Below are 23,783 nucleotides of genomic sequence, written 5' to 3' on the forward strand. Positions count from 1 at the left end.
ATGGAGGCTTGTTCTTTGCACGGCACTAAGCGTTAGAAAGCCTTTTTGAATCCTTTAAAGGAAACTCACTTACTACACTCCAAGCAGTAGGGACCCAATAAAAAGGAGAAAGTGAGAAAATATCAAGCAAGTGGGACTGTGGTCCATCAAGAGAACCTAAAGCAGAACTTGACTGTACCTGTTTTAGATCTTGGGAAGATCTCCTCTGGCTGTATTATTCCACAGTTATTTTTTGAATAACGCTTAAGAGAGGAGATATTACGGCATGATCTATTTCATAAAACTACCAGAATGTTTATTGACAATTTTTAAAAATAGACTGTTTTTAGAAAAGTCTTAGGCTTCTAGCAGAACTGAGCCCAAAGGACAGAGAGTTCCGCAGGGAGTCCAGGCCGCCTCCCTGCCAGCGCTCTGCCCCACCAGACGTGTGCGTTTGTCATGTGGACCTGCATGGACACTTCGGTGTCCCAGAGCCACTAGTTCACATCAAGTTTCACTCTCGCTGCTGTGCATTCTGTGGGTTTGACCAACCTGTTAGGATGCGTTTCTGATCTGAAAGCCCTGTGTCACAGCGCCTACTCTTCCTCTCCTGCCTGCAGCACTGGCGACCACTGACACCGTAGTGTCTCCGTAGTTCTGCCGTTTCCTGACTGTCCTGTCGTGGGATCTGTATGGTACATAGCCTTTCAGAATGACATCTTTCACCTAATAATGTACACTTAACCTTCCTCTATACCTGATAGCGTGTTTCTTTCTAGCACAGAACATTATTCCATGTACTTGTACAAACGTCTCACCATTTATTTATCCACTCACCTGGTATGTTAGCTTTCATGGGGATGATGAAATACTTGAGGCAGATGATGTTATAAAGAGGTTTATTTAAGGCACAGGTTTAAGTGCAAGGGCATGGCACTTACACCTGCTCGGTTCTGGTGAGAACCTCGTGGCAGATGGCAGAGCCCAGAGCTCATGGAGAGGAGGGATCACACTGCAATCCAGGACCCAGGGAAAGAGAGCAGGCTGGGGTCTCACAGTCCCTTTAAGGCTCAGCTCACTAGACCCCAAGAGCTCTAACAAGACCCCATCTTAACCCCACAGCACTTTCTAAATGGGGATACTCAGACAGCACTTGAACTATGGCATGTGGTGGGGGATGTACTGGGTGCTTGCGAGTTTGGGGAGTATGAATACGGATTTTCCAGAGAGTCAAAAACAATGGCTCCACACTGAACGTGAGTCAGGAGCAGAAAGCATGAGTGACACATAGCACACACACAGCGTGAACCATATGTAGTCCTTGAGAAAATTCTGATGTAGGAAACTGTGTGTCACTTTTATAGAAAAGAGTTTGCAGCTAGAGAATGCTCACCCAAGAAGGAGGGAGATGTACCTGTGAGTGGAAGAGACACTTGGTTGTTCTTAGGAGATCCTTAACGTCGTCTGCCTTTGGTGGGCAAGGAGAGTGAAAGGGGTAGGGGAGATGAGCAAATGATAAGAGGAAGAAAACACTGCACAAAGCGAATATTTTCAAAGTGTATGGTCACATTCATACATTTATACAAATTAGCATATTCTGGATTGGAACAGGTAACATTAAAAGATCTCGAGCAGGAGATAAGAGTTTGGGGGAGTCAGGTGAGCACTGGGGCGCCCAGGTCGGCCCCCGTGCCTCTGGAGGGTTTGGAGCAGCACAGTGGCATAGTGGCAGGCGCTGGAAGTGAGTACAGGCCCGAGAGCGGAGTGTGTGGCTTGGGAGGGCTGGGTTGTGTCTGCACCGGGCAGACCAAGAAGAGGGAGGACTTGGAAATTCACGGGGGGTGGGGGGGGTCCCCTGTACACTTCCTCGTCTTGGTGAGGGACAAGAGGGGCCGAAGAGCCCAAAGCTCGTAGAGCAGGACTTTGCTGTGTGGGAGAAGAGGTCTCTCTTCCCATGAGCCTGGTAGGAAGGAGAGGAGGGAAGGTGCCAGACATAGGCCTGGGCACGGGGCTGGGGAGCCTGTGCCTGCACTCGGCCCAGGGACAGGCGGCGCTGCTCAAGTTGCTGCAGGCCAGCAGGCCCGAGGGGACAGAGGACGGGAAGAAAGGCCATCAGGCAAAGACGCTGCAGGACTCCTTAGCGCTGTTCTTCCTCTGCCTTCAGCGTGCCAGTGTGTCAGCAGCTCCAGGGCAGAAGCCTTCTAGAAATAGGACTGGGGGCCATGTGGTGACAAGCTTGCGTGGAGGAGTGTTTGACCGCCGTGGTTTTAAACCTTTAGCAAATGTCCACAGTTGAGGAGTCTGTTGATGAAGAAACCCTCTCCTGCAGCTAATTCTCTGGCAGATTATGTAAGAGCAGATGTTTGGGTTTCTTGTTAGAGAAGCTCTTTTTAAAAAAATTTATTTATTTGAAAGGCAGTGTAGAGAAACAGAAATCTTCCATCTGCTTGTTCACTCCCCAAATAGTCACAACAGTCAAGGTTGGGCCAGAGGTGCAGGAGCCAGGAGCTTTCTCCAGGTCTCCTACAAGGGTGCAGGGGCTCAAGGACCTGGACCACCTTCTGCAGGCTTTCCCAGGTGCACCAACAGGGAACTGGATCGGAAGTGGAGCAGCCAGGACTCCAAGTGACGCCCATATGTGATGCTGGAGTTACAGGCAGCACCCCTACCAACTATGCCAGCACCTAGAGAAGCTCTTAAATGTGACATTGCTGAAGATCATCCAAATGTTACACTTTTGCTGTAAATTACCTCAGGTTTCCCAGCAGTGTAAGATGAAAGTCATACTTTGTTCAACAGATATTAACGAATGTCAAGAATCCAGCCCCTGTCACCAGCGCTGTTTCAATGCCATAGGCAGTTTCCACTGTGGATGTGAACCTGGGTATCAGCTCAAAGGCAGAAAATGCATGGGTAAGAAAAGGGCTTTGAATTCCAGCAGTGGGGTCTCTAACTTCTGTCTGAGCTGGGTCTGTATGTTGTCTCCTGGGTCTGATCCATGGATGGCGCCAGCCTTGCACCAAGTCCGTAATCCATGCCGAAGCAAGACGAACTTGAGTTCCACATTTTGCAGGTTTCACTTTCTAATTACATAACTTTTCCTTTTGACATTTCCCCTGTTTACTGGATTTTCTGCAAAAGTGGCATATAAACTTCATGTGTGTTCACATATGTGTGATTGTGCATATATGGTATTAGCGTTATGTACATGTGTTAATACAACATTATATACATAATTTCTCTAGGAGGAGGAAGTGATTATTATGTGCCAGCTCTATGAAGCAGTATATTTTTAATTTTTTATCATTCTGTTTTACAGTAGTGTGTTTCTTATCTTGTCGGATTTAATCATTTTACCCTTACATGATGACCATGCAGTGAACATCTGTATTAGTTATAGTTTCTCTGGAAACATGGAAGACGCCGTCCTCTCAATCCACATCCCTTTTGCTCTCTTGTCAAGATGTGAACGAGTGCAGGCAGGGTGTGTGCAGACCGGATCAGCACTGTAGGAACACCCGTGGTGGCTACAAGTGCATCGATCTTTGCCCCAGTGGAATGACCAAGGCAGAAAACGGAACCTGCATTGGTGAGTGTCTGGCTGTCCCAGTGACCGAGGTCTGTTTCCCATCAGCAGGGGATGGAGGGCATCCGTGTCAGAAGTGAATGACAAGAGTCCGTTTACGCTAACAAGGAACTCTTCCTTGTTTTCATAGGTGCTCTCAGCTTCTGGTAGGGTTGGGCTCTGGGGTCCCAGGCCCGTGGCTGTACCAGGAGATGGAAGCTCATGATGGACACCAGTGACCACTTGGAGCTCCCATCAGTCACACGATTGATTTACTTAGTTTAATATCCACATGAATTACTTTTATCTCCAATCACTTCTATTATGAAATTGTGTGTGTGTGTGTGTGTAGACTTTCAGGGGTTGTGGTCAATAAAAAATTTTTAGAGATTTGTTCAGAGTTCAAAAAATAATTAATTTACAACTGATTACTCTTGGAATGTCAAGCCAACGTCCACGCAGTAGATGGATGACGTTTCCCCCTACACTTGTTCTTTATGAGCCTGTTCTGCGCCAGCCTACCTGAGTTCGCAGGGCTGGGAACAACAGTGTCTAAACAGACAAAAGTGTTGCTGTCTCTGCTCTCAGGTCTGGCTTATTCCCCGGCCTCCAGCAAAACGGGATAAAAAGAAAGCAGTCTGAAACACAATGAAAGTGACACACAGAGAATTGTGCAAGACCACCCAAGAGAGTGATTGTATCTAATAGAAGAGAGTGTCAAGGGTGCGTGGGGTGATCACACTCAAATACAGGCCTGAATGGAATGATAATCTGTGGAGATTCTAGAAAAGGAAACAAAGTCCTGTACAAGGAGGACAAGAGCCAGACTTGGGGATACACTGTTAAAATGTCTCTTTCCTGCCAACTCTCCGATCTTGGATGAGTCCTAACAATCACATGAAAGTTAAGTTTCGCACTGCAAAAATAGCACCATATTTCTTAAAATTTATTCTCAAATATACATTAATAAAGTTAAGCTGTATCTTGGATTTGTTTCAGAACGTGATAGGAGAAGGGAGTACAGGCACAGATGAAGGAATACGGACCACTTGTTGACCGTTGTTAAGGTCCCTGGGGTTTACTACACTAAACAAATAGAGCTGGGTGGGGAGATGAGGTGTGAGGATGAAGACCCTTTTCTCTCCAACATTACGGATGTAGCTGTTTTTCTTGACTCTTACGAGTGACAGCCAATGCAGAGCACCATGTACAGTTACATGCAGCTGTAAATATTTTTAAGAACATTGACTGTAATTATGCATGCGATTAATTAGAAATGAGATGAGCTTAAAGATAAGACTTTTTAAGAACCTACAGCAAATAATCCAGCTAAGTAGGAATGGAAATGTGAAGTCATATGGCTTATGTGGTTTCAACTGAAGGAAGTAGAATTACTCACTGTTGGCAGTGGAGGAGATAAATTGAAGGTGATTCTGATGTTAGCATCTTGGTTGACCAGGAAGACAGGAGTCCTACTTTTATGAATAAGGAAAAGTAGATAAGACATTGGGGACATGCTGGGCTTGACATTCCAGTGAGACATGCAGCTGGACGTGGCCGGCTGGCAGCTGGACACGGGGCCAGAGAGCAGAAAGGCTGTGGCACTGTTGCTCTAAATCTGCACGACACTACTCACACATTTATGTAAGATGGCAAGAGAAGGAAGCAAGTACAAAAGGGAATGAGAAACAAAGGAGCTGATAGTAAAACTCTTCCCGTAGTGGGAGCAGAAGAAGGAAAAGGAACCAATAACTAAGTGGCGGGGCTGGGCCTTGAACCCAGGTTTTCTGACTCCCCCGTGGTGAGTCAGCGGGAGCTCAACCACACGGTGAGGAACGCTGCTTTTGGGGTGCTGCAGAATGTTAATTTGAGATCTAATGACTTTGGAATTCGACAGAGGATTTGACAGTACTGCTTATTGCCTCCCTGTCTGTAGATATTGATGAATGCAAAGATGGGACTCATCAGTGCAGATATAATCAGATATGTGAGAATACAAGAGGCAGCTACCGTTGTGTATGCCCAAGAGGTTATCGGTCTCAAGGAGTTGGAAGACCCTGTGTGGGTAAGTGAACAGGAGCCCTTGTTGAGTAATAACGTCACTGATATAGGGGTCTAACCTGACCAGCTTGCTTCGGGGCACTCTCGCCACCCTCAAATGCTCTCTGGCTGCAATTACAAGGTACGTAAAATGGATTAAGTGATTCATAACATAATTTGGATACATTGACATCTCTAGTAATAGTCACTGTATGCTTACTATGAGCATGACAAAGTGCTGATATAATTGATAATTGCCGTGGCAACTATCAACAGTGCCTCTGATTCTCTGTCACATAAGTGTTTGCATAGATCCATTTTATTGAGTGTGAAATATATGTGTGCAGATTTGCATATGAAGGATAAAAAGTATAAATGTGCACAATTTAAACAAATTGATAATTATGACTGTTTACTATATATTAAGTGCTGTCTATATGCCATTCTGTGTTCTAAAAAGACCTCATTCAATTCTCCCAATTGCCCATTTCTTTCTGTCTTAGTGATAATAAAATATAAACTAAGACAAATAATAGGAAATATTTATGGGGAGATAACCATATACTTTTAGAAAATTAATGCATTTATAACCAATGAACTAATCTATCAGAGTATATTCTTCCTTGGAATACTTAAGTACACTAAAAAAAAAAGTTTTGAACCTTTAAATACTAGCATCTGGATTTCATGCTGATTTTGTTGCCCGATTTGCCTACTTAACAATTATTTGTAGCAGACTCTCCCAGAAAGACTTGGTCGTGTCTCCAGACATCTCTGCGACATTCGTTTCCCATGTTCCCTTTTGGCCCTGGCACGCAGGGGAACGAGGTCATGGAAAGAACGAGGCTGGTGTGGAGCTGCCGTTCCTCTTCTCGTCTCTGTGCCTCTCACTGAGCTTCCATCAGTGCCAGGCTGGGCTGGAGCATCCAGAGGGTCTCAGCCTCTGTGCTCTGTAGGAGCCCCTGTGCTGAGGCCCAGGGGAGAATTTGCCATTTCAATGGAAAGCAAGTGGAGATTGCTTATGACAGTGACTCTGCTTTGGGTCTGGATTTGCTGCACCTTTCTTACTAGAATGGAACCAAAAGCTCAAGAAATAAGGATGCTTTAGGATATCCATTTTACAGATAACAAAGAGCATTTCAAGAGGGGCTATCTCTTTGAAAAATGAAACAAACTCTTAAACCACAGCATACCAGATATGTTTATAAATAAACTTATGACATGAAAAAAAATACTTAGCTCTGTCCTGCTGTAGTCCCTAGCAAAGTCGTTCCACATAGCAAATGCTGAAAGTAATACCATCATAAGAAACCCTTCCAAAAGATATGCATTTTAATAGAATAGGTAACATCATTTTAGTCTTTATTTAGATTTGTAATTTATATATAATTTACCATCCTGATCACTCTTAAGAATGACTTATCAGAAGGAAATGTATTTGTTTCCTAATTTGACCAGAAGCTAAATGCCAGACATTGGGCTAGGAAATAATGCAGTGAAATTGGTAGGACCATTGCTCTAAAGAAATTTAAAATGTCAGTTTTCCCTGTTAAAACAGTTTTTAAAACCAAATTTAATGCTTACACTTTATCTTTTTGTTATTTTCTTTCATGCCACTGTGGGTAATGGATTAAAGAATTTGGTTTTGGTTCATGGTTTTCATTCACTTTTCCAATTTATAGGAGGTGTTACAAGTATATATCCCATGTGTTAATCTAAAAATAACTTCTAAAAATATTATAATCATAGTGAGTTTATATCTGTGTTAGCGGCTTGATTTGGCATATCATATCAAGCCCATTGCTCATTAATGCAAAAAATGCCTACTGGATATCTAATTTATGCTGGATGCTGTCCTAGGATGTGGGATTGGAATGCTAAACAGGGCAGGCCAGATCCCTGTCCTTATGCAGCTTACGTTCTTGGGAGAAACAAGAATCATAAAACATAGATATGATGAGAGCTGTGCGGGAAGAGAAGGCAGAGTAAAGGTGAGAGGCGATACCGTGCAGGCCACCTCTCTGAGAGAAGAAGCAAAGGGGCAGCTGTGTTGGGAAGGCCTAAACACAGAAGTGCAGGCCGTGGGACAGACATCGACGTCCTCGAGAGAGGCACGTGCCGGTGGTGAGGCAGCAACCCTCAGGCCGGTGCTGGTGGAGCCTGGTCGGGCAGAGGGTATGGAGGCCATGGTGAGGGTTTAGGTTTTCTCCAAGTGTGTGTTGGGGAGATGCCAAAGGCAGGGCAACCCACAGTGAACCACAGTTGACATTTGGAAAAGATGGTGCTGGCCACGGGTGGGCAGAAATCACAGAAGGGCAGAGACAGAGTATGAGGTGCATAAAAGTGACCAGGTGACATAAAAAGTCACTGACATAAAAGTGAGCAGGTGTGCATAGGAGAGTTACATGTTTACAAATGCATGTCTAAACATACTCAAGTGTTTCCGTCATGGGCCACCAGTTAGGAAAATCAGAATTGCCTCTCAAGCATCTATTTGTCAAAAAAAAAAAAAAAAAAAAAGGAATTTAAGGAAATAAATTTTGAGAATCATTGTGTGAAGAGGTGCTATTTGACCTTTTGTAATTGTAGTTTCATGAAAAGTACATTAATTTGGGATTCCACACCTTTTTGTGCCATTTTCCCCAAACTTCAGTAATTTAGGGTGTCCTTACCTCATTGAACTCGGAAAGCTGAGTGGAGTGTTTATGAGACCTAACAGTGCCAGTGCTGCACTCACAATAAGATGACACCAAGGAGACAAGGCCAAGGGCAGTGTATCTGGTCTTGAGGTCAGGGCCTCTGAAAGCAGACTGGGAGGTACATTTGCAGAACTGTCGGCCAACCTCTCCACGGGAATGTTCAAATAAAGTTTGCGTGAGGGAAGCAGTGTTAGGGAGTCACAGAATCTGCCCATAGATCTGTAGCTAAATGATTAAAGCCTTCTTGTAAGTTCACAGTAGTCAGGGAGAATTTACTGGATTCCTGGCTTTGGAGGGTAACATAATGTCTTCGGTGTATTTCACAGACTGATTCCTCATGCCTGTGTTTTTGTCTTCCTCTCTCTTTTATGTATCATGGCACACGAGCAGATATTAATGAATGTGAGCAAGTGCCCAAACCTTGTGCACATCAGTGCTCCAACACCCCCGGCAGCTTCAAGTGTACCTGTCCCCCAGGACAGCATTTACTGGGGGACGGGAAATCTTGCGCTGGATTGGAGAGGCTGCCCAGTTCTGGTGCTCAGTACAGTAGCTATCAGCTGGCACGGTCCTCCGCGGTGAGGAACAGCCATCATCCTCAGCAGCGTTACAGACACCACTCCCAGCTCTACAGCTCCTACTCAGAGTATAGGAACAGCAGAGCCTCTCTCGCCAGGACTAGAAGGACTATTAGGAAAACTTGCCCCGAAGGCTCCACGGCGAGCCGAGACACATGTGTAGGTAAATGTCGGCCACGTTTCCTTTCCTTTGCTGTCTGGGGGATTAGGCGCTGGCCAGCCGGAGTCGGCGTGCACAGCACCGGCACTGTTGGGGTCCAGGGACTACCTCTCGAGTCTGGGTGGCCCTCTCTGGGGGTAATTGTTGTGGCACCGAAACTACTACAAGTTTTATTCAAATAAGAGATTACTTGCATGTGTGCATTCTAATAGTTTGTGTTACAGTTTCTCCTTTTGATCACCCCTGAAACATCACTAAATTGAATGCTATATGGAAGTAAGTTTCAGTGAGATCTAGAATACGGGTTTTTTTTTTTTTAAGCAGCAGGTCTATGTGTTACCATATAATATAGCACTGTCGGATCATGGCTACCTCTGCCTTACGCAAAAGCAGCGGGTTCTGGGTGAAATCTTCATTCCTCAGGGACTGCTTGTTGTCTGTGACAGCCAGCATCCCAGTGACAGCTGCCTTCTCTCATCTTGGTTCCTTTGTACGACACCTATCACTGAGAGTGTGAGCGAGGAAAGATTAAGTTGCTTCCATTGCTCTAAAACATGTGCGTTCGATAGCTTTCTCTCAGCTCACAACACTGATTTCTTGTTTGCAAAAGTGAAGTGTAATTTCTAGCTGAGACCTTGTTTTCCGTTAAGTTGCAGACATTACCATCTGCCATTCGCTTAACTGATGTTCTGTGAGTATCCACAGTTGTGTGTCATTGAGCCAGGCCCCAGGGGGAATGAGCAGGCGGGAATTAGAGCTGGAAAACATGAGGCAGAGAGGGAGGGTGGGCAGGAAGAAACCTCATTTCCCTCCATTCTTCTTTTGAGTTCTACACTGTGCTCACGCTTGCCTGAATGTGCTCTGGTTACACACTCCTAGACCGTTCTTCTCTGACTTCGCTCGTGGCCGTGTCACTGTCTACCCTTCTCCTTTCTGGAAATGCTCCCTCGGTCAGATCGGGGTGGCCCCAGCTTGTCACATCACCTCCCCATCCCTCTGAGTACTCGACCTTTACCCTTTGGTTTAGGGGCTCGTGGTTTTCTAGAACTTTGCTGTCTAGATACCCAGATGTACCTGAGTCTAAGGATGACCAACATGAAACTTCTCTTGTGAGCAGCTCCCCAGAACTGTGAACAGTGCCAGTTTCTTACCTCTTTTTGCTGTAGACCTTAGTACATTCATGGCAACTTTCTACATTTGGTCCCCTATAGTCAAATAACATTCAGCTACTGAGTCTGTGGACTCCACCATCTTTGCTAGTACTTCGAGTACCAGCCTCAGCCTGCTCCAAGCTGTTCTGAGTGTTGGTGATCTTCCAGCCCTACAGTTAATCTGACTCCATTAGCTATAACTTTACATGAGCCTGTGTTGGTAGAATTCACATCTGACCTATTGTCTTTCCAAGAGTCTTTCAAACAGTCTTTCCCACTGGAGGGTTTTCATAGCCTGTTACCATCCAACTCTTAGCATTTGTTTTAAACAAGTTATTTTTTTCTTTTCTGTCTTTACCCTCTTGCCCCACAATATTTGCTTATCCTGTGGTAAATGGATTAAACCACACTCCCCACACTATATACCACTTGCTGGACTCTCGTAAGTTATCTGAAGATCAAGGTTGTGTTAGGAAAGTTTCCCAGATTAATAACCCGGTTCTCCATTTCTTCTTCACTGCCTGCAGTTGCAGTTTCATCATAGTTATCTTACAAATTGTCAACTTTGTGTTTACATCATGCCAATCTACTGTTGATCAGAATGTAACAGTCATCTACTGTGTAAAGCTGCTTCTGTTTTGGAGTGATGATCCAACTTGGATAATCTAGTGTAGACTTCTAGAATTAGTCACTTCCTGGATATTTCCTTTTATACTGGGTCAATTACCAGGCTTAGATATCCCATAAAATATGAAGTATTTTATTGTATTCGGACTAATAAAGAAATTTACACCAAGACTGCAGACAGCTGTGGAATTATGTAACAACAGCGACTTGTAATAAATGCCAAATGCCTTTAATTAGCCATCTGGGAAAGACAAGTGACAAAAGATGTTAGTGCTATGGAATCTTGTTATACTTGGGCTATAATTTAGGTTTTGAAGATGTTGATTGCAAAGCTTAACAGGAAGAATGAATATCATATTGCTTCTGAACACAAAAATCATCTATGGCCATTCCACTTTGAACATGCCCAATCTCGTCTGAACACATAAATCACATATGGGGCCTCCATGCTAACTACTTGGAGTTCAGCATCATTTACTAATTTTTTTAAGATTTATTTATATTGAGGGAGCTCCAAGATGGTGGAATAGGAAGGGAACGCACTGATAGTTCGGGAAAAGATAGTTTAATAAAAGTGGAGATGCTATAGTCTCAGGGAAGAGTTAGGGAAAAACTGCAGAGGAAACTCTTCTGGAACTAGTGGGACACGGTGAACCTACATGGAGGGCACGGATGCCCACGGCTCTGGACCCCAGCTGCCGAATCTATGCACCAGTGCTGGAAAGGGAGGTGTGGTGAAACCACAGTAGCCCGATACACTGGCAGAAAAGTGGCAGGAAGAGCCTAGAGGGAATGAGGCTTGAAGCCCCATGGGGGAAAGTTCACCAGACTAACTAGAGGAGTGAGAAAATAAATAAAAGGGACCAGTATGGACACAATTCTTTCTCTCCACTCACCTTACAAAGACGGGGAAAACAATACAGCAGGCGCCATTTTGGACATATGTTAACAGCTGCACCAGCTCAGGGCTGTGCCCACCCTCAGCCAAGCAGAAAAACCTGACTTTGGTGGGGAGAAATAACAGGAGGTTATGAATGTGTGGAGCTTATGAACTGGGACTGTGAAAAAAAAAAAAACTGAGGGTGTGTGGGAGAACTCACAGTGTGATTGAGACGTGAGTAGTCTTGGTGGGAGACACAGCAAACTCAGTAACCTTGGCAACCCGGTGGGAGACATTGCAGGGGAATCTGAGCTTACACTGAGGACTGCACAGATCCTTTGTGTGGTCCTTGGGACAGAGCAGATGAATATTATACCCGCTGGGGCTAGTGCTCAGGCACTGATTGCCTTCAAGGAGAAGAGCTCAGCTGTGCGGAATTATTTCCCTTCTGAATAAAAAAAAAAAAAACAATTTACCACACCAAACCTGGGTGTGTCACCTTTGGCACACCCTTAACCCTGAAGAACTGAACAGAGCTCTCTGGCCACACCCACCACAAGCCTCTAGAGATTCACCAAAAGCGGACAATCCACTTAATCTAGAGTCATAGTATAATGAGAAAAGCCACCACAGAGAGGAAAAAAGAAGAAACCAAAGAATATCTCCACAATGCGAAACAACAAACGCAGAAACCGAGGAAACAAGAACAATGAAGATACATGATGCCCCCAAATGAACAAAACACTCTAATACAAGATTATGAAGATGATGAGAGAAGAAATGCAAGATACGGATTTCAAAAAATTTATAAGAATATCTAGAAGTTCTCAAAAACTAATTCTTGAACTACAGAAATCCATACTGGACAGGATAGAAAATCTCTCTCGTGAAAATGAAATCTTAAGGAGGAATCAAAATGAAATGAGGAATTTAGTAGAACATGAAATTGTGATATTGAAGAGAAATCAAAATGAAATTAAGAATTCAATAGATCAAATGACAAACTCATTAGAGAGCCTTAATAACAGAGTCAGTGAAACAAAAGAGAGAATATCAGACTTAGAAGACAGAGCACAGGAAAGTATAGTCAAACCAAAGAAAAGAAGAGGAAATTAGAAATCTAAAACATATTGTTGGGAATCTACAGGATACTATTAAAAACCCAACATTCGGGTTCTAGGAATTCCTGAAGGCATGGAGAGAGAGAAAGGATTAGAGGCCTTTTCAGTGAGATACTAGCAGAAAACTTCCCAGGTCTGGAGAAGGAAAGAGACATCTTAGTACAGGAAGCTCATAGAGCCCCTAATAAACATGACCAAAAGAGATCCTCACCACAACACATAGTAATCAAACTCACCACAGTGAAACATAAAGATTCAAAAATGTGCAAGAGAGAAATGTCAGATTACTCTCAGAGGATCTCCAATTAGACTCACAGCAGACTTCTCATCAGAAACCCTACAGGCTAGGAGGGAATGGCGAGATACAGCCCAAGTACTAACAGAAAAAAAACTGCCAACCCAGAATATTATATCCTGCAAAGCTCTCATTTGTGAAGGAAGGTGAAATAAAGACCTTTCATAACAAACAAATTGAAAGAATTTGTCACTACTCGTCCAGCCCTGCAAAAGATGCTTAAAGATGTGTGAAACACAGAAACACGGCCATAAATATGAAAGAAGGTAAAGGAGGGAAACCTCACAGCAAAAGATCACAGGAAGTTCAAAGCATATATTAGAAAATATCTTTGGGAAAATGGCAGGGCAAAATCACTCCTTATCAATAGTCACATTGAATGTTAATGGCCTCAGCTCTCCAGTTAAAAGACACAGACTGGCTGAATGGATTAAAAAACAAAACCCATCTATTTGCTGCTTAAAAGAAACACATCTTTCCAAACAAAAATGCATGCAGACTGAAAATGAAAGGTTGGAAAAAGATATTCCATGCCAACAGAAACCAAAAAAGAGTGGGGTAGCCATCTTAATATCAGACAAAATAAACTTTAATACAAAAACTGTTAAGAGAGACAAAGAGGGGCACTAAATAATGATTAAGGGATCAATTCAACAGGAAGATGTAACTATTATAAATGTATATGCACCTAATTACAGGGCACCGGTTTAGTTAAAAGATATTTATATTTATTTATTTACTTGAGAGGCAGAGTTACAGGAAGAGGGAGAGAGAAATCTTCTGTCTGCTGGTTCATTCCCCAAAAGGCCACAATAGCAGGAGCCAGGCCAGACCAGAGCCAGGAGTTCCATCTGCATCTCCCACATGGGTGCAGGGGCCCAAGGACTTAGACCATCTTCCACTGCTTTCCCAGGCACATTAACAGGGAGCTGGATCAGAAGTGAAGCAGCCGGACTCAAACCAGCGCCCATGTGGGATGCCAGCATCACAGATAACAGCTTAATCCACTATGCCACAATGTGGCCCCTCAACATCATTTAAATTTCTGTTGCTATTCTAGTTTATGTCATATTTTAAAGGAGAAAAAGAATAACTTACACAAGTTGCATAATTAATGCTTTACTTAACTAGAAGGATTCAGAAATATTGACAGATATTTGGTAAGTGTTTATCATTAAGATTTTGAAGCATTGCAGTTATATATTCAGCACACGCAAAACATGCAGGGTGAACAGATCCTTTCTCTGAGTCCTCTCCCAGTTCTCATCTTGTCGTCTTTTTAGTCCCAGCCTGCAGCATTCCTGTTCCTATTTCATGTCGTGTCCTCTCCTGTCTTCCAGTAGTTAATCTTCACACAGTGACCATGCACAGATTTAAATACAGGTCAGGCTTCACGCCCCTTATTCTAAAAGCAAATATCAATTAATTTTGAATTAGCATGTATTTTCACTCTTCTTCCTTTTCATTTTAGGCTTTGTTTAGTAATAGCGGGTAGCCCTGTTACAGTTTATAAAATGTTTTCCCGGCCGGCGCCATGGCTCCCTAGGCTAATCCTCCTCCTGTGGTGCCAGCACCCCGGGGTCTAGTCCAGATTGGGGTGCCAATTCTGTCCCGGTTGCTCCTCTTCCAGGCCAGCTCTCTGCTCTGGCCCAGGAAGGCAGTGGAGGATGGCCAAGTGCTTGGGCCCTGCACCCACGTGGGAGACCAGGAGGAGGCACCTGGCTCCTGGCTTTGGATCAGCGCAGTGCACCAGCCATGGCAGCCATTTGGGGGTTGAACCAACGGAGGGAAGACCTTTCTCTCTCTCTCTCTCTCACTGTCTAACTACGCCTGTCAAAAAAAAATAAAACAAAAAAAATGTTTTCCCATCTGTTCCTGCGTGCGAACCTTCCAGCTAACCTGCGAAGTGGCATGGGTGGTCTCGGTGTCCCCCTTCAGTAGGAGACTCAGCTGAGACCGTAAGAAGCTGGGTGGGCTGCCCGAGGTAGCACAGCCACTGTACGACAGCTCTTCAAAATGTTAATGGAAAATAGAATTGAGGTTATTATGGATAAATAAATACATAAATGATAATTTTGAAATCCTTGCTTTTTTTCATAGTTTCCATTTCCATGAACTTTTTGACATACCTTCATCTGTATTACTGTTAGTACTTTGCAATCATATGAAAAAGTGAGTGAATATTTCTACCACAGAAATAAAAATATGTCTCTCTGATGATAACTACAATAGGAAAGCCATGCTTGGGTGTTGGGAACAGGGATGAAGAGATACAGCTGACACTTGAAGAAAAACCAGTCCTCCTTTTTCCATTTAATGACCTCAGAAAATTCTATCTTTTAGGTAAATTCTGCCATTCTGTCAGGAGTGGTTTAAGATCTTGTATAAGTCTGTCGCCTCCATCATTTCCATCTTACTTATTGAACTGTTATTAAATTAACTGTCTTGGGACCTCCGCTTCCTTATGCTTATAAAAATGCTTGGAGACATTTGTGTTTCGTGCTATAGTGCACTATTGTACTATATCTTGTACATTAAAGACAGATTGTACTGTGTTTAGTAAATTCAAGACCATATTTAGAACATTGAGGACAGATCCTGATATAAAACAGCTCCGAGCATTTTTAAACACATGAGCATAACGTCAACAAGATTTCCTGTTGTGTGCCAACAACTTTGTGCTAGTTGGCTTTGTCATAGCGTCTGCCCATGTTGCCTGATTACTCTCTGCTTTCTTTCTGCACAGATATTGACGAATGTGAAACCAGAGACATTTGCCAGCATGTGTGTAAAAATACTCTTGGAAGCTACCAGTGCATCTGCCCTCCTGGTTATCAACTCATGCTCAACGGAAAGACATGCCAAGGTGAGAAAACGCTGGGATGTTTACGGCGCAGCTTGACTTAAAATGATTGTTGGAGAGCATGAGAAGTGATCGTGGTTTTTGTTTTTTTTGTTTGTTTTTTTTTTTTTTTGAGTAATTATTTTGCTGGTTGCACCCACCTCTTTTCCATTCTCATTGGTCAGACATATGTTTAGACCTTGCTTTTGCAAGTAGGAGAAACAATGAGAAAGCAAAGGAGAATCAGTGAGAACATGTTTGTGTGGTCTCACTGGAAGGAGCAAGACTGCCTCAGACAGCTCATATCATGTATTTTCAAAATTTAATGGGAATTTTTCCACAGTTCAGAGAAGAGTACTCAGCTTAGTTGAGGGTTGGGCATTATTTTGTATTTTGTATGTCTCAAGCATATTTCTATAGTAATCAGTGGGTAATTGATTAAATTTTAGCAAAAAACAAAATACGATTAAAACTACCATTCATTCCTTGAGTCTACAAATAATGTGGAACAATCAAGTGCCAAAAGAGGTAAATAAAGGTACTTTACTCTTTTTTTTTAAGATTTATTTATTTATTTGAAAGAGTTACACAGAGAGAGGAGAGGCAGAGTGAGAGAGGTCTTCCATCCGCTGGTTAATTCTCCAATTGGCCGATCCAAATCCAGGAGCCAGGAGCTTCTTCCAGGTTTCCCATGTGGGTGAAGGGGCCCAAGGACCTGGGCCATCCTCTGCCGCTATCCCAGGCCATAGCAGAGAGCTGGATAGGAAGTGGACCCGGTGCCCATATGGGATGCCAGCGCTTCAGGCCAGGGCATTAACCCCCTGCACCACAGCACCAGCCCCACAGTTACTCCTTTTAAGACCTCCCAGTCCAGTGGAAGCAGTCATGTAAATAAATCGAAGTACCAGCTTATAGATTTTATAACAGTTTAGAGCAAAATAAAGCGATGATAGAAAGGAAAAAGAATAACAAATTTCAATAGATCCTTTTTTGTATGTGGAAGGACCCTTGCACTTTGGCACAGTTTTTTTTGTTTTTGTTTTTGTTTTTTTTAAGATTTATTGATTTAGGCTGGCACCATGGCTCAACAGGCTAATCCTCCTTCTGTGGGGCCGGCACCCCGGGTTCTAGTCCTGGTCGGGGTGCCGGATTCTGTCCTGGTTGCCCCTCTTCCAGGCCAGCTCTCTGCTGCGACCTAGGAGTGCAAAGGAGGATGGCCCAAGTGCTTGGGCCCTGCACCCCATGGGAGACCAGGAGAAGCACCTGGCTCCTGCCTTCGGCTCAGCGCGGTGCGCCAGCTGCAGCGTGCTAGCCACGGCGGCCATTGGAAGGTGAACCAACGGTAAAAGGAAGACCTTTCCCTCTGTCTCTCTCTCTCTCACTGTCCACTCTGCCTGTCAAAAAAAAAAAAAAAGATTTATCAATTTATTTGAAAGTTGGAGTTAACACAGAGAGAGAAGGAGAGGCAGAGAGAGAGCGAGGTCTTCCATCCCGTTTCACTCCCCAAATGGCCGGAACAGCTGGAGATGCACCAATCTAATGCCAGGATCCAGGAGCTTCTTCCGGGTCTCCCATGCTGGTGCAGGTGCCCAAGGACTTCGGCCATCTTTGACTGCTGTCCCAGGCCATAACAGAGAGTTGGAATTGAAGTGGAGCAGCTGGGACTCGAACCGGTGCCCACATGGGATGGTGGCACTGCAGACGGCAGCCTTACCTGCTACACCACAGTGCTGGCCCCTGGTGCAGTTTATTGTATTGCAACATGTCCTGGCTTACAAAGAAATAAGAAGACGTTGTATAACTCTGTAAAATCCTCTGAGGAACCCTTCTATTTTGTGGTCAGAATCTAGGAGGCACCATCTAGGTCTTAATACGTTTCTGAATCCTACTAGTAGAGCAAGTAAGATCTCTTAAAACAGAAAAATCAAATTTACGCTGAATTTGGCCTCTCCGGGGAATTCACTAAAGATGTCCTGGGATGCAGCCCATGGGAAATGTGCCCCCAGGAGGCCAGGCCATGGTGGACAACGGCCTCACCTCAGTTGCTGTGAGGCGCCCACCCCACGCCTACTTATGTGCCCATTCGCAGTCCCTGAGAGCCCCACTGACCCACGGGCTCGGTAAGCTCCTTCGCTCCCAGCCATCATTCACCAGGCATTTATTAACAGCCTACGCGTGTGGAGCATGTTACTGAGATTTGAAGTACACAAGCAACGTATTTATATGCCAGTGTTGGATTTTTTCCAAAGCAACTATTATTTCATTTTAATCAGCCATATAGCTATGTTAAAGCAATAATTTATACCCAAGTACAGATAATAAAACTGACTCTCAGAGGGATTATGTCAGCCTCAGTTTTCTAGAATTGTCAAAAGCAGGGGTGAGACTTGGTCTCAGATCTTATGTCTCTGAAATAGTCCTTTGTCCCATGATGCTGTGTACCTGGGCCTTTGTCCCATGATGCTGTGTACCTGGGCCTTGCCCTGTGGTAGCCAGATAAAGCAGGAACACTGCCTTTGTCCCTGTGTTGGGACTTGGCCCAATTCTGCAGCCCAGGAATCTTCCTAAAAGAACACTCCTGCACAGTGTGGGAACTACCCCTGTATATGTGTACCCCGTACCACAGAAGGAAACGGTAGATACCAAAGTATTTCCAATGACCAACCAAACTGCAAAACCTGTAGCCAGACATTAAAGGGTTATCTTGTGTTCTTATTAAAGAGATCTCTCGTCTTTTCTAAATTATGTCAGTTTAATTTTTAATTCCTCCTGTCACTCATTAGTTCCAAACTTTTTCTGGTTTTGCTTCAGAGAGTGGAAAATAATGTGAACAAATCAGAAACAGGCATCATCTGAATTGTTTGCAGTTTAAATAGGTTACATTTTTTTGTGGTTTTAAAAAGACATGAGAGAAAATAATTATGCCTTTTAAAGAAGTCTTTACTCCAAAGAATAACTTAGGGTCTTTTTATAGCTTTGGAAAATGTCTGAGGCATTTATGAGGAACAGAAGACTGCTTTTTATTCTCGTGTGATTTTGTAAAGCTTTCTACATTAGTATAGAAATACCAGTAATAAAAAATAAAAGTGAATTTGACATTGAACACAGACTCTACTCAGACTTCAAAATGGAAAACAAAAGACAAAAAGTATGACCAATCAAAATTGGCCAAAGAAGCAGCGAGGAGAAACTCAAAGATCTTTTGACCAATTTTATGCCCCACTAAGCTAATTCTAAAAATTTTTGACGTATCACATTGGCATTACATTTTAAATAAGTAATTCGTTTTTGAGACAGAGAGAAAGAGATCTTGCATCAGCTGACTCATTCCCCAATTGGCTGCAATAGTCAGGGCTAGGCCAGACTGAAGCCTCCATCCAGGTCTCCCACCTAGCTGGCAACAGCCCAGGCATTTGGGCCACCATCCACTGCTTTCCCAGGTTCATTAGCAGGGAGCTGGATTGGAAGCAGAGCAGCTGGAACTCAAACTGGCACGCCAGTGTGGGATGCCAGCGGCACAGGCAGTAGCTTAACCCACTGCACCACAACTCCAGCCCAAGATGTTTATTGAGAATCTGAATTACTTCTACTTTCTAGGAGACAGATGTTTCAAATAGACTTATCCTAGATTACTTTGTAGTATTCAGAAGTACTTTTTTTTTTTTTTTTTTTTTTGGACAGGCAGAATTAGAGAGAGACAGAGAGAAAGGTCTTCCTTCTGTTGATTCACCCCCAAAATGGCCACCACAGCCAGCATGCTGCGCCGATCCAAAGCCAGGAGCCAGGTGTTTCCTCCTGGTCTCCCATGTGGGTGCAGGACCCAAGCACTTAGGCCATCCTCCACTGCCTTCCTGGGCCACAGCAGAGAGCTGGACTGGAAGAGGAGCAACCGGGACAGAATCCGGCGCCCCAACTGGGACTAGAACCCTGTGTGCCGGCGCCACAGGCGGAGGATTAGCCTATTGAGCCGTGGCGCCAGCCCAGAAGTACTTTTTAAAATGCTTTTAAGTATTCTAAAGCTATTAATAGAAATGTTTTCCCGATCATTATGAGATTCTTATAGTAATATTCATATTTTAAGATATCTGTACTTTCACTTCTGCCATGGTTATATTCTGATTTGATAAAACCCAGACACTCCTACATTTGTCCATTACTAGAAGACAACAAATACTATTTTTGTGTTATCTTTCTGGGTTTTTTAGGAACAATGAGAAGAGCAGGTACCTATAATAGTGGCTAGACTGTAATAGACCAAAACCCAAGGAAGGCCAATGAGCCAGAAGCTCTGTACTCAGGAGAGCCTTGTGGGAACAGTGCACGTTATTAGGCACTAGGACGAGCACTTTGTGTATTGATTCTGATTGTTTGCTCGTGGATTCCTGTTCAGCCGGTATGTGACACCAGGGATGTGGGTCCAGACCTAACTCCGAGCAGCCATCATCCTGGGCCCCTGCAGCCCACCAGCCTCCATGTGTTTTCATGAGTTCACTGTGAAAATTAGGCGTAAAATGAGATTTGGATGATGGGTATGAAAGCAAATCTTTGAGTGAGAGAAAGGAAGATAACCAGCTTCATTCCTGCAGTGGAGAAGGCTGCCCTCCGGCCTCTGGTCAGCCACTCCCACAGTGTCTGGCATCATGGTCTCCTCGCTGATGCCGTGTGTTCCCCGTGCTGTCCTAGATGTTGACGAGTGTCTGGAGCAGAGCATGAGCTGTGGGCCCAACCGCATGTGCTTCAACACGAGAGGAAGCTACCAGTGCATCGACACGCCCTGTCCTCCCAGCTACCGGCGGGATGCTGTGTCAGGGTAGGTCTCCACCCCTCGGTCCCGACTGGCGCATGACAACCCTTCCTCTGACCAGGTGTGACCCTGGGGCGTAGGGCTGCAGTGAGTTCCCCTTCCAGGGAGCGAGAAGAAGAGCTCATTGCACAGTGGCCACTGGGATGAGGCGGATGTTCCTCCCAGCCTGTGGTCTCCCCAGCCTGTGTCCGTGGAGGAGCATCCGGCCTCGTGGCCAGCTTCTCGTGGTGACAGAGCCTGCCTTTCGTGGGGATTTTCTGGCCGCCAGGTGTGTGGCCTCCGCTCTGGGGGCGATCCTGTCCTTGCGATCCAGATCCAGACTGCTCCGTGGGCAAGGGCGTGAGCAGGCGTGACTCAGCGTCTGCCCTCTTGTAGCCTTTGCCTATGTCCCTGCCGTCTGCAGTAGTCCCTTCTGGGCCCCGAGTAAACGGCTCTTTATTTTCTTGCTCCTCGCACAGAGATGCTGTACTCAGTCCAGGTAGTGAGTTCACAGGTGCTGGGAGCAGGCGACGCTGGGCGTTAGTAAGAGGGAGTCTCCCAACCAGGCTCTCTCGGGGGCGCTCACACTTGGTCCTCCCCGCTGAGATGCCTGCCGTGTTCCTGTGCTGGAGCTCAGCGCGGCTGCCCGGAATCCACCGACAGCCTGCCTGTAACCGGTCTGGTGGGAATAGGAGGGGACGGAGCAAGTGAGAAATACAGACTGATGAAACTTCTAAAAACGCCGTGGCTGAAAAATCTGTATCTTCATAAAAATGACCCTCTTTTTTCCTCTTTATTATCCGTGATTTCTGGCAAATAATTTAAAAGTGACGATGACTCAAAACCCAGTGTGGGCTCTGGAGAAAGAAAATACGGTTTTCCTGTAAAATAATGTTGATGACAATTACAAAAGGAAGTCCCTCCACAAGAATCTCAGTTGACATTTTATTATTTTTAGAAAAATAAACCAGATGTGTCCTATTTCAGCTTTCAAACAGCATCAGGATAGATGTTAACATTTAAAAATAGCTTGTATTCTTCTCTAAGAAACGCTAGTCTCCAGTATACGTGCAGGTGCCTTTATTTCCAACACTGACTGCTCCTCTTAAAGCAAGCTCTCTCGTGGTACCCACGCTCACTTTGCAGGCACCCGGGCTTCTGATCTGGCAGAGCAGCACACGCACCTGGCCGTCGACATCTGCCTTGAGTGGGCGCGTGGCTGAGCCCTCTTGCTCCTGCAGTGGGGCTGGCTGCTGTGTCTGCTGCCGCCCAGGTGTCGTGGCTCACAGACCCCGCATCACGCCTCTGCTTCCAAGCCGGATGACTGTGTGCGTTTCCTGTGTTTGTCGTCCTTAGGTTCTGTCTCAAGAGCTGTCTGCCCAATGATTTGGAGTGTGCCTTGAGCCCATATGCCTTGGAGTATAAACTTGTCTCCCTCCCATTTGGAATAGCCGCCAATCAAGATTTGATCCGGCTGGTGGCGTACACGCAGGAGGGGGTGATGCACCCCAGGACGACTTTTCTCATGGCAGATGAGGAACAGGCTGTGCCTTTTGCCTTACGGGATGAAAACCTAAAAGGAGTGGTGTACACAACCCGGCCACTACGAGAGCCAGAGACCTACCGCATGAGGGTGCGAGCCCTATCCCACAGTGCCAATGGGACCCTGGAGTACCAGACCACGTTCATAGTGTACATAGCTGTGTCTGCCTACCCATATTGAGGAGCCCTCCAAAGCTTGGTCCACATATTTAAATCACGTTAACCATGGCAACCACATCCCCTTCCAGATGACTGCGTCTTGCACAGTTGCAATCTTGGCAACTAGAAAATGGTGCTATAATCTGTTGTGTGTGCCTTCCCTGGCACCACCCAGGTCCTTCACGACCCCACCATGGCCATCTTTCAGTAAAGTCTGGAGAAGTCCCTTATTTTTGTCTTTATTTATTACACTGGAGCAGTCACTTCCCAAAGATTCTTCTGAATACCTTACAGGACACATCAATGATATTTTAGAATACCACAGTAGCTGGGATGATTTTCCTTAAAATAAAACAAAAGCAACTAATTCAAAGTCAAGATTTTTGAGCATTTGTCTTTAGAACAATAAAACCAGCTCTTCTGTGTTTTTATCAAACCTTATGCAATAAACCATGAAGCTGTTGATTAATACTTTATAAAAGGACTTAGACACCTGTTTCACTCTAAGGAAGAGAAGAACCCATCATTTCAGGAATACGCTACTGCTAGAAGGTCCGTCCCACGTGGCGCTTGCCTCAACTGAACATCTGAATGAGGATGTTGCCTTCAGCAGTGATGTGGAATCAGCTGAACTCGTGGAGCAACAGGAAAAGACGTCCTCTTGTCCTCCGACCTGGATCTTTGCTCTGATGTTTTGATATAACCTTCCGTTCAGTTAGCTCTGTAGCTTTTATATTCCAGATTCTTTTTCTGCCAATGAAAACAATGTTTTAAAAACCAATAGGACAGGTTTTTTTATCTGATATACTCAAATTCACATGAATATTAAACGTCAACACACTGTACATGGTGGTAACAGGCTCTATAAGCAATTGGCAAGATGTATTCTATTTTTATTAAGTGTATATATATATTACCTAGTGTGTATTTTCTATATAATATCATATCATAATATGATGGACTCATAAAATTATTTTATAAAAAAACCAATGTTACATAAAATCAGCTGAAATAAAATTTTCACATCCTTTTTCTTAACTTTCTTGAGCATCTACAATCTGTTTTCTCATGCTGACATCAAGTCTAAAGTCATGCACACCCCAGCAGCCTTTGAGGTGGTCAGTTTTGTGGGTCAGGGTCCTGGACACGGATAACTTGAATAACGTTCTAAAGACAGGGCAGCTGGTGGGGGGCAGAAATGACCTGCTCCCTCCCTCTTCTGACACCAAGTCTGCTGCTTCCTCTCTGGGTGATGGTTTCCTCCTCCTCAGCAGTTTTCTTATTCCCATCTCAAGTGAATTCAGCTCCCACCTGCAGTAGGAATTTCCCTAGCGAAGGCCTAATTGTGGCCTCTGATCGAAA

The 23,783-nt window shown here is 44.5% G+C and overlaps 1 protein-coding gene across 1 annotated transcript in view; it reads left to right on the top strand.

The window, feature by feature from the left end:
- HMCN1 (hemicentin 1) overlaps nt 1–23,459 on the top strand; it is a 447,479-nt gene extending 424,020 nt beyond the window's left edge. Inside the window, exons 104-110 of the mRNA XM_062211414.1 lie at nt 2,779–2,892; nt 3,443–3,568; nt 5,481–5,609; nt 8,674–9,024; nt 15,842–15,961; nt 20,621–20,747; nt 22,077–23,459. Coding sequence (XP_062067398.1) covers nt 2,779–2,892; nt 3,443–3,568; nt 5,481–5,609; nt 8,674–9,024; nt 15,842–15,961; nt 20,621–20,747; nt 22,077–22,443 — 1,334 coding nt within the window. The 3' untranslated portion in view covers nt 22,444–23,459. The remainder of the gene's footprint in view (nt 1–2,778; nt 2,893–3,442; nt 3,569–5,480; nt 5,610–8,673; nt 9,025–15,841; nt 15,962–20,620; nt 20,748–22,076) is intronic.
- Nucleotides 23,460–23,783: the final 324 nt, after the last annotated feature.

This window comes from Lepus europaeus, chromosome 14 (genome assembly GCF_033115175.1).
Source record: "Lepus europaeus isolate LE1 chromosome 14, mLepTim1.pri, whole genome shotgun sequence".
Taxonomy (NCBI): domain Eukaryota; kingdom Metazoa; phylum Chordata; class Mammalia; order Lagomorpha; family Leporidae; genus Lepus; species Lepus europaeus.